The sequence below is a fragment of the Bos mutus genome, chromosome 16 (assembly GCF_027580195.1).
Source record: "Bos mutus isolate GX-2022 chromosome 16, NWIPB_WYAK_1.1, whole genome shotgun sequence".
Taxonomy (NCBI): domain Eukaryota; kingdom Metazoa; phylum Chordata; class Mammalia; order Artiodactyla; family Bovidae; genus Bos; species Bos mutus.
The window spans coordinates 32,287,699-32,298,370 of NC_091632.1; the positions used below are offsets into that span (position 1 = coordinate 32,287,699).

The 10,672-nt window shown below is 50.3% G+C and overlaps 1 protein-coding gene across 8 annotated transcripts in view; it reads left to right on the plus strand.

Moving 5' to 3' along the window:
* Positions 1-10,433, plus strand: part of PRDM2 (PR/SET domain 2) — a 132,597-nt gene extending 122,164 nt beyond the window's left edge. For 3 of the 8 annotated variants that reach the window (XM_070384942.1, XM_070384934.1, XM_070384943.1), the window contains 2 exons: positions 2,085-2,201; positions 8,882-10,433. In XM_070384942.1, the coding sequence (XP_070241043.1) occupies positions 2,085-2,201; positions 8,882-8,888 (124 nt within the window). In that variant the 3' untranslated portion in view covers positions 8,889-10,433. Of the gene's footprint in view, positions 1-1,504; positions 1,533-2,084; positions 2,229-8,881 lie in introns of those variants that run through there. The other 5 variants (XM_070384937.1, XM_070384940.1, XM_070384935.1 and 2 more) reach the window with 4 other exon arrangements.
* Positions 10,434-10,672: the final 239 nt, after the last annotated feature.

Sequence of the window (10,672 nt, forward strand, 5' to 3'; positions counted from 1 at the left end):
CTGGTGGGCTACAGTCCATGGGGTCACACAGAGTTGGACATGACTGAGAGACTGAGTACGCATTCTCGACAGGCCGTGGTGCTTTTAGTATCTGAGCAGATGGATGGTTGTGGGGGCATCCTGTGCATTTTAGGATGTTTAGTTTAGCATCCCTGGCCCCGCCTACCAGATGCTGGGTGTCAGTATCCCTGCCCTCAGGTGTGACGACCCCAAATATCTCCAGACATTGCCAAATCTGTGCCCTGGCTGAGAACCTCTAATCGAAACCTTGATGTTTCACCTTTGAGATGGATCTCATTCCTAGCTCAGCCCTGTCCAGCAGAGCGGGCGGCAGCCAACACCTGGAAGAGAGCAGCACACCCACCTCACTTCCATTCTTCTACCCAGAGAGGCAGACTTGGGACCCAGAACAGGTTACTTGACCGCTCTGTGCCTCCGTTTACCCGTCTGTAAATAAAGGTTAATAGAGTATCCCCCATGTATGAAGAGTAAGACACTTGGTATACGTAACATAGCACAATTCTGGGCACCATATGTGTCGTTCTTGTTTCGGCTGTGCTGCACACAGGCTTTCTTTTGCAGCAGATGGGGGGTTAGTCTTTGTTGAGGCGTGCAGGCTTCTCTTTGCAGTGGCTTCCCTTGTGGAGCACAGGCTCTAGGCACGTGGGCTCAGTAGTTGTGGCTCACGGGTTTAGTTGCCTTGTGGCCTGTGGGATCTTCCCGAACCAGGGGTCAAACCCATGTCCCCTGCATCGGCAAGTGGATTCTTGACCACTGGACTATCAGGGGAGTCCTTGTGTAGCTCTTATTCAACAAATATTTGTTTTTGTGACGCTAAACTGAGGATGCAGCAGTGAACAAGGCAAGGGCCCCGACCTTGAGACTGCATAGCTCCTGAGGGAATTGACACATGATTCTGTGACTGTGACTCAGTATAACAAGTGCTGTGATGAAGAAATAGGAGGGGCAGTGGGAACCCACAAGAGGGACATCTCATCCAAGAATTAGAGAAGGAAGGCTTCCTGGGGGAGGTGGTATTCCAGCTAGGATTTGGAAGATGAGTGTGAGTTAGGTGGATGAAGGAAGGGGAGGAATGATGGTCTTGGTTACCTTTTTTTTTTTTTTAAATAGAGTATTCGGGTTTTTATTTTTATTATTATTAGTTTTTTTGGCCACGCCACACAGCATGAAGAATCTTAGTTTCCCAGCCAGGGATTGAACCTGTGCCCCCTGCGGTGGAAGCGCAGAGTCTTACCTACTGGGCCACCAAGGAAGTCTCTGCATTGGCTACTTAAAAAATAATAATAATGCTTTCCTGAGAAAGAAATCCTATTTGAAGGGCTGTAGTAGCAAATAGGACCAAACGGTGTCAAGGGATTCTGGTTTACACCCTCTCTGAGACCCCTGACACAAACGTTCTTGGCACAGTGAGACTGGGATGGCTGCCAGGTGCAGAGTTAATGGCCTGGAAGGGACCCAGCCCTCCCTCCTCTCCTTTCTGCAGGCGATGGTTGTAACTTGGTACCAAAACATACCCAGATGCTTTTTTGCGGGGAGAGCGATGCCCATGAAAGGAGGTGGGGAAGCGGTCAAGCTGCCGTCTGCATGGCAAGTGTCCATTCCTGGCTCACCTGCCCATCCAGCTGCCGTCTGCATGGCAAGTGTCCTTTCCTGGCTCACCTGCCCATCCAGCTGCCATCTGCATGGCAAGTGTCCTTTCCTGGCTCACCTGCCCATCCAGCTGCCGTCTGCATGGCAAGTGTCCTTTCCTGGCTCACCTGCCCATCCAGCTGCCGTCTGCATGGCAAGTGTCCTTTCCTGGCTCACCTGCCCATCCAGTGGGGTCCCCAGGGTGGGCCTTCCCTGTGCAATATCTCAGAACCTGGCAGTTAGATGCTTCTCCCGGTCCGTGCCTCCCAGCAGAGGGAAGCGGGTAGATGGAGCATGGTGGTTGTTAAAACTCACCTCCCATTGGCCTGAAGGTGCCCGGAGAGGGCATCAGCACAAGGCCCTCCAGGTGCTGCCTGGGACACCCACTGGGCTGGGCCCCTGGTGACGCTGTGTGTTATTCCTCTCCCACACAGCTACAGTCTCCGCCTGGCATCCCGATGTCCTCCGCCAGCTGCCCCGTACATCACCAGACAGTGTAGGAATGTCAAGGCCACAGCTGCAGCCCAGCTCCAGGGATCCCTCTTCAAAGAGTAGGTGCTTCGCCTGCTCCCTGACAGGTACTCAGAGGGTGGGACAGCCTCCCAGGGCTCTAGGGGCTGGGGGCGGGGCTTGGGGTGGGCTGGGCAGGAGAGAGGGGGATGGGCATGATAACTCCTGGAGCACCGTGCTATGTGCTCAGTGGGGCAGGAGGCCTTCCTGCTGGGACTGGGTGAGAGTGTGGACCCTGGACCACTTGGTTCAATCCTAGTTCTGTCACTTATGGGCTGCGGGACCTCAGCACGCTACTCTCTCTCTCTCTGAGCCTCAGTTTCCACATCTATAAAATGGGGGTGACAGTAGTACCTATTTCATAGGATTGTGAGAATTGCAAGTGTCAGATGTATGAAAGCACTTAGAACCTTGCCTGGCACAGAGTAAACACCAGGTAAGTCCAAGTATTACTGATCGCATTCAACACTTGAAACCTTCAGTGGCTTTCAGCCCGGAAAAGGCTATTCCATCAGGTATTTGAAAGTGGAAGTAACATTAATTCATAAAATATAAAACTGAGATTTATGTTGAACCAGAAGCCTCTGTCTAGATTTTCTGATGATGAAACCTGAATTTATTCGTGGAAGCTGGACTTTTCCTCTTGAGGGGCTGGGCTTTGCTACTGACCTCGAGCTGGCTTGGGTTTCTCTGCTGGTGACATGGCATGTCTTCTTTCATTGTGTCCCAAGACCAGCATTTCAAGTACAACTGGGGTGACTGTGCTGTCGCTTCAGTCATGTATGACTCTTTGCGACCCTATGGACCTCACCCCTGCCAGGCTTCTCTGTCCATGGGATTTTTCCAGGCAAGAATATTGGAGTGCATTGCCATGCCCTCCTCCAGGGGATCTTACTGACCCAAGGATCAAACCCATGTCTCATAAGTCTCCTGCATTAGCAAGCGGGTTCTTTACCACTAGCGCCACCCAGGAAGCCCAAATGATTGGGGCACTGGTTAAAAATACAGACCCCAGGATACCACTCCAAGTCACTAAATGAGCACTCTGGTGAGCAGGGCCTGGGAATTTGCATTAGCAGGTGGTCCTGAAGTTCTGGGACCCACTCAGGTTCGGGGATGCCTGCCTAATGTGGCCAAGGTTGTTTGGAATAAGAATGCAGTTGTTTAAGGCAAGAGGGGCTGAGTTTTGAAGCTCTGGGGTCTTCTGTGCTGAGCCTTCCTCCCTCCCGCCTCTCCTCTCCCCAGGCTCGCTCCCTTTTCCCTCCCTCAGCAGGTGGAGTTTCTGGCCTTATTTCTCTGGGAGTTCATTCAGGAGGGGACTGGATGTAAAACCCACTTCCCCATGAGAGCCTGTCTGTGGAGCTGACACTGAGCCTGCCTCTTGGGACCCAGCTCCCGAGATGGGAGTTGAGTTGAGTCAGGAGTGCAGTGGAGCAACGGTGCGATGTATGCTGCTCAGGACTGGGTGGCCCAGGACACCATCCCCGCACCCTTTTTACAGAGGGAAGAATGGGGGCCCCGAGAGGAGGGGTTTGGCTAGAGTGTTCTGGAGAACAGGCAGGCAGTGCAGGCTGAGCAGTTCCCTACTCTGGTCCCAGGCGTGTCCTGGGATCACCCCTGTGGCAGCTATGTGGACTTTCATGCTGATGGGCTGGCTGGATGTGGCTTTCAGCCCAGAGAAGGTGTTCTTTGCAGCCTGAGGGAGGGTCAGGTGTGGCTGGAGTGATTTCTGCACAGACTGGGGCGTTTCTGTCGGCTACTACATCTCAGCCGTAAGCGGGCCTTGCAGGTTCAGGCCCTCCCCTGGGGTCCGTGTGCGCCCCTAGACAGGTGTGTTCTTTTCCACTTAGTTTCAAATGAGTGCAGCTTCCCAAGCTGGGTGCTTGGATGCCTAGAAGCCCAATTTTATTTGCCTCTGCAGCTCACAGCTTCTTCTGTTTACTCACCAACAGTGAATGCTCAGAACTCAACAGTTTAATTTCAAAGGGACTGAAACTTGCTCCTTAAAATCTTATTTAATTTTTTCCCTAATTTTAGAATTTTTATGTTTTAAACTTTTAAATAAGTATGTCAGGAAGATCCCTGGAGAAGGAAGTGATAACCCTCTCCAGTATTCTTACCTGGGAAATCCCACGGACTGAGGAGCCTGGTGGGCTACAGTGCATGGGGTCGCAAAGTCAGACATGACTTAGCAACTAAACAGCAACAATAATAAGTATGTATAACTTATTATTTAAAAACTTTATTTTTAATTGAAGGATAATTGCTTTACAATATTGCCTTGCTTTCTGCCATATATCAGCATGAATCCATCCTAGGCACACATATGTCCCCTCCTTCTTAAACCTCCCTTCCACCTCCCACCCCTTCCCACCCCTTTAGGTTGTTAGGAGTCCTGGTTTGGGTTCCCTGAATCATACAGCAAATTCCCATTGGCTATCCATTCTACACATGGTGTGTGTATGTTTCCATGCTACTCTCTCTATTTGTACCACCCTCTCCTTCCTCTCTCCCTCCTGTGTCTATAAGTCAGTTGTCTGTCTGCATCTCCATTGCTGCCCTGAAAATAGGTTCATCAGGACCATCTTTCTAGATTCCATACATATGTGTTAATATACAATATTTGTTTTTCTCTTTCTGACTTACTTCACTCTGTTTAATAGGCTCTAGGTTCATCCACCTTATTAGAACTGACTTGAAAGTGTTCCTTTTTAAGACTGAGTAATATTCCATTGTATGTGTAAACCACAACTTCTTTATCCATTCATCTGTTGATGGACATCTAGGTTGCTTCCATGTCCTAACTATTATTGTTAATAGTGCTGCAGTGAACAAAGGGATCCTCTGGTATATACCTAGTAGTGGGGTTGCTGGGTTATGATAGCTTTATTCCTAGTTTTTTAAAGTTATCTCCATTCTGTCTTCCATAGCGGCGGTATCAGTTTACATTCCCACCAACAGTGCAAGACGGTTCCCTTTTCTCTATACCTTCTCCAACACTGTTGTTTGTGGATTTTCTGATGATGGCCACTCTGACCTGTGTGAGGTGATATCTCATTGTAGTTTTGATTTGCATTTCTCTAATAATGAGAGGTATTGAGCTTCTTTTCATGTGTTTATTAGCCATCTGTATGTCTTCTTTGGAGAAATGCCTGTTTAGGTCTTTGCCCACTTAAAAATGACTTAAAAAAAAATCTTACTGATACTATTTGTCTTAGTTTGCTTGGGCTACCACAGAAAAATACCACAGACTGGGGGGCTTAAGCAATAGACATTTACTTCTCACATTTCTGGGGGCTGGAAGGCCAAGATAGAGGTACCAGAATCATCAGGTTCTAATGAGACCTCTCTTCCTGGCCTGCAGATGCTACTTTCTGGCTGTGTTCTCACATGGCAGAGGGAAGAAGCCCTGGCATCTTTTCTTACAAGGGCACTAATCCCATCATGAAGGCCCCACCCTCATGACCTCATCTAAACCTAATCACCTCCCAGAGGCCCCACCTCCAATTGCCATCACATTGAGAGTTAGAGTACGATCGTGGGCAGGTGGTGGATATTGGAGTTGGGGCACAATTCAGTCCATAGCACTATTTAACACAGTTCCAGAATGATGTTTTGAGATGCCATGGCAAAGGATTTTAGCACAGGAAGGGATGTGTAGGCCAGCACCCTCTATTTATGGAGAGGGGAAGCTGAGACAGAGGGGGTCAGTCTTCTGATGCCTAGATGGACCATGGACTTTGTGGTCTGTGGCCAGTGTACATGCACTGGACTTTGTCCTGAGGAAAATGATAATGTCCTCAGAGCACCCAGGACTGCTGTTCATCCTCCTGCCCTCGCCCAGGTAGAGGCTCTGTGATCAGCCTACTGGACAGCCTGACCCAAGTGAGGGACCAGCACAGAGCAGCCTGGCTTTTCTCCAGCACCTGCCTTCCACTGCCGCCTCCTCCGTGTTCTCATGATGTCTCAGGCAGAGCCCAGCGCTTTCACTTCCAGGTGTAACAAAGTGCCACATTGCCTAGCCCAGCGTGAAGCTCCCACTGTACATCCTGTTTCACCTCTGTCTCTTTCCAGTCCTAGGCACCAGCCAGACTTGTGCCCAGGGGTCTAGGAGGGGCTGCCCAGGGTAGGGACTAGGAGCAGCTGTCTGGGACAGGGACTGGCACCTCTCACTTGTCTGGTCAACATATGATGCTCCTCCTGGCTGTCACTGCTCCTTAGCTAAGACTGCTGGCCTTGGGGCAGGTTTCCTGATGCTGGCCCTCCCATGGGGTCCTGGGATTGGATGGTGGAGGGTCTCCGTGAGAGGTGAACTTCCCTCTGGCACAGCTTCGGCCAGCTGTCCTTCAGCTCCAGTCCCAGGGGTCCAGTCTGCTGCTGTGGTCTCCTCCCTGGAGGGCTGCCTTTCAGGTCGGGGGCTGGCAAGATGGCTTCTTTTATGGATCCCACTTGACAACCCACAGGAAACTCACATAAATGAGCCACACCTGGCCAGGGGGAATACAGGCTGCTGCACGCTGGCCTGCCTTCCTTCCTCCTGCTGCTCCTGCTCAGATGGGCAGGGCGCATGCTGGCCTCCACCTGGAAAGAGGCTCCCTCTCTCTAAGGCACCTAGCGCCACCAGGAGCAGCTCTCTCTCCAGCCCTGTCAAAGGGTCTGTGGCTGCGGGGAGTAGAAATTGACATAGGAGCACACTTCATGGAGTTGAATCACCATTCCAATAATCCTGGCAGGTACTTCACTTCTTGTTTCAATTTGCCCATCTGTAAATTGGGTTAACAAAATTCCACACTACACCCCTATATATAAGGGACTCGAGCATCTGTGGATTTTGGTATCCTTGGGGGTTCTGAGGGCTTCCCAGGTGGCTCAGTGGTAAAGAACCCACCTGCCAATGCAGGAGATGCAGGAGACATGGGTTCGATCCCTGGGTTGGGAAGATCCCCTGGAGGAGGGAATGCCAATCAATTCCAGTATTCTTGCCTGGAGAATCCCATGGACAGAGGAGCCTGGTGGGCTACAGTCCATAGGGTCTCAAAGAGTTGGACATGACTAAACATGCCACACATCAACAGGGGTGCTGAAGCCAATCCCCTGTGGATAGCAAGGGATGAGCATACCCCTCTCACGGTTATATTGTCAGGACTGCAAAGGTTAGCACATGGAAAGCACTTAGTATGCCTGGTATGTAGTAAGTCTTCCTACAAATCAGAGATATAATTATTATTCTTTTCACTGAATTATTGTATTATTATCAGTAGTAGTAATAGCAATAGTAGATAGTACCTGTAGTGGTAATAGTAAATGATGACCAGTTCCACTGGATGAGAGACCTGAGCCCCTGAACTTGGCCTAGCCCAACCCTAGGCTTATAGTCAACCCTGGGCAATAAATGTCATTGAACAGTCACTCATGGGCCTGGCTTTCTGTGCCAAGTACCGTAACCAGGGTTTTCTTGGAGGCAGGATGAGGGGTAAGCCACTCCCTCGGGACACAGGGCACACATAGGCTCGGGACAGGGCTTGACCCTGTCTCTGTTCATCAGACTGACCTTGTAAAGGTTCCTTCTCCTCTCTGAGCCTGTCTCTTCATTGAAACGGGGATCTGTGTCACCTGCTACCAGGGTTGTTTAGTGTGTTAGCATGAATGAAGTGACAGCGCAGTTACTTTGGAAAACTGTCTGGCAGTATCTGCGGATGCTGTACCTATGCCTTCCCAGGGCCCAGCGGTTATGTTGCTAGGGGTACACTCAGCAGAAGTGTATACACATGTGTACCACATGTTCATATGTTATATACGCACACCCTACTGCCCAGCATGTCCTCTTGGCATAAATACGTACACATGTGCACCATACATGCCTTTTAGACACATGTAAGAATGTTCTAGCGACATTACTCATGATGGCCCCAGACTAGAAACCACCCATCTGTGCATGGGCAGTGGACTAGGCAGATGAAAGTGGCCTGACCTTGTACCAGAATCCATAGCATAGACTGAAGAACCAGGGCCACGTGCTCGATGAGCGTGTGCATCCTCAGGTGGGTGCCTCTCCAAAACATGCAGAAGCCAGACCCAAAAGGCACATGTGCCAATTGATTCCATTTATTTAAGTCAAAAAATGGGTTATGGCTTCCCTGGTGGCCCAGTGGTTAAGAATCCAAGTGCCGATTCAGGGGAAATGGGTTTGATCCCTGGTCCCAGAAGATTCCACAGGCTGCGGGTCGACTAAGCCCAGGCTCCTTAATAAGAGAAGCCACCGTGATGAGAAGCCTGCTCACTGCAGCTAGAGAGCAGCCCCCACTCCCTGCAACTAGAGAGCCTGCTTGCAGCACTGAAGACTCAAAAATAAGTAAATAAATAAAGTAAAGAAATAAAAAATAGCCCCAAACAAGTAAATAAATAAATAAAAACAGGTGAAAGCAATCTATGGTAATTAGGTCAGGAGAGTGGTTATTCTAGGAGGTGAGGGTGGGCGGGTGTCCTCAAGAGGTGCCTGGGTGGGGCTGATGGGAGTTCGGTCATGTTCTGTTTCTCCGTCTGGGTGCTGGTCACACAGGTGTGTTCACTAACAGTTCATCAAGCCGTGCTCTTTCTGTACAGGTGGTATACGTCCGAAAATAATTTAACTAGAAAAATTCAGTAGAGGGACCATGCTCAAAGAGGTAGGCTCTAGAATATGTAGCCGTCATTGTTATTTTTCTTCTCTTTTTCTCCTCAGCACCTGAAGTGACCTGGAGTCAGTGAAGCCAAAGGGACTGGCCTTCTGCCCTGCAGGAAGTACCGACCTATTCCAGATCCATGAGCCTGCGAGAGAGGAGTGCGTGTGTATATGTGTGTGAGCGTATGCGTGTGCCTGTGGTCTTCAGACGAGGGTCCTGAACCCCAGGGAGGCTGGAGAGTAGCTGACTCGGCACCGAGGATGACACTTGGGTGCTGTCCCGGGCCGTGACCTGCAGCTCAGCCTTCCTGTTGGGAGGGGCCCCTCCTACTATGCAATTTTTCAAGAGCTCCTTGATCCTGCTTTTTGCTTCTCCGGTTGTCTTTTGCCACGGCGGGGATTTGGGTCTGGCCCCGGGGGTCAGCTCCAGCCCTGTCCAAGCAAGGCCTTCAGGAGGAGGCCAAGTTCCCTTTCTGGCCAGCTCCGCTCCCGCCCCCTCCTCCACGGCCCCCCTCATCTCCCCCCACCCCTGCCTTCCCTCACCCTTAATGTCTCTGGGAATCTGTAGCCTGTAGACACTTCGGAGCCTCGCTGATCATCCCCCTTGGCCCTTGCACTTGGAAGACTTTTCTCTCTGCCTGAGCAATCTGAGCTGCTGGCTCTTGAGTTGTTTCCAGATTTACCATTCTCATCCGTCAGGCCCCGTGCGTCCGGGAAAAAGTCCTGGTCTCCATTTATAGATCAGACTCCTCCTGTGGGAGAGGAAGAGGACAGGAAGGGATCTGGTCAGGGCAGGGGGTGAGCTCCTCATGTACTTCTTTGCCTCACTTGGTGGGACCATCAACACCTTTAGTGTCTGAGCTTCTCAAATTGGCTGAAAAGGGAAACAAACAGAAACTGGGAAATGAAAAATAAGTTGGACGATTAAAAAGCCTGGGGGTTGGGGGGCTGGGGAGGGGGGAAGAGATTTCCGGAGACCGTCCATCGCCTGCCAGGGATCAATGGAGCTGGCTTCGTCTCTGATGGAGCAGTCCATGTCTCGGAGAAACGGGTGAGCTGAGCTAGGAGTTTGGACCCAGTTCAGTGAGGGTCTTGGGTTTTGTGCCTTTGGGGCAGACCCCAGACAAGGATGTCTGAGACCACTTTGGCGCTGTCTTCTCAGCCCCATTTTTGATGGTGATGCGCCAGACCCAAAGTGGAAAGAGGGGACCCTTTAGAGTATGTAGGAATGGTCATGCAAAAAAAAAAAAGGGACTTTTTTCAGGGCTATTATGGTTGATCTTGCAACTCTGTAAATATGTATGTAGACACTTTTAAAAGCACGTATTTATGTCCCTGACTGTAAATGCCCCATTTTTAAAGTTTTATAACTTGTGTTATTTAATGAATCCGTCGACTGGCTGCAGCATGGGGTCTGATAACGGTCCAGGAGGAAAGTTTTGTGAGAGCCTCACGTGGGCAGAAAAGTGCTGATCGTTGGCTTGTTCCCATCCTTTTTCCCACCCACCCAGCTACAGACCGTGATTTGTTTTAAATTCTCACAAACTGGAATCCTTTAGCCCGCTCCTAAAATTAACCCTCATGAGCATGAAAATCTGTGGCCGTTTTTTATCCTAACGATACAATTTTGTCCCCTCCATGTTGACACTTGTGAACTGTACCCCAGCCTCTCAGTTCTTGAGGGTTTTTTTTCCTTTCAGCAGCGAGGAAGGCCCACGAACCCAAAGCTTGGAAAGTTGCCTTCAGCCAGTGGAAAATTCTGGAAAATGTGGTGGGAGGGCTGGGGGGCACTCATTTTTTTTTGCATGTGCAAACGTGCTGGTCATCCTCCGACCCTCAGACTATCAGGAG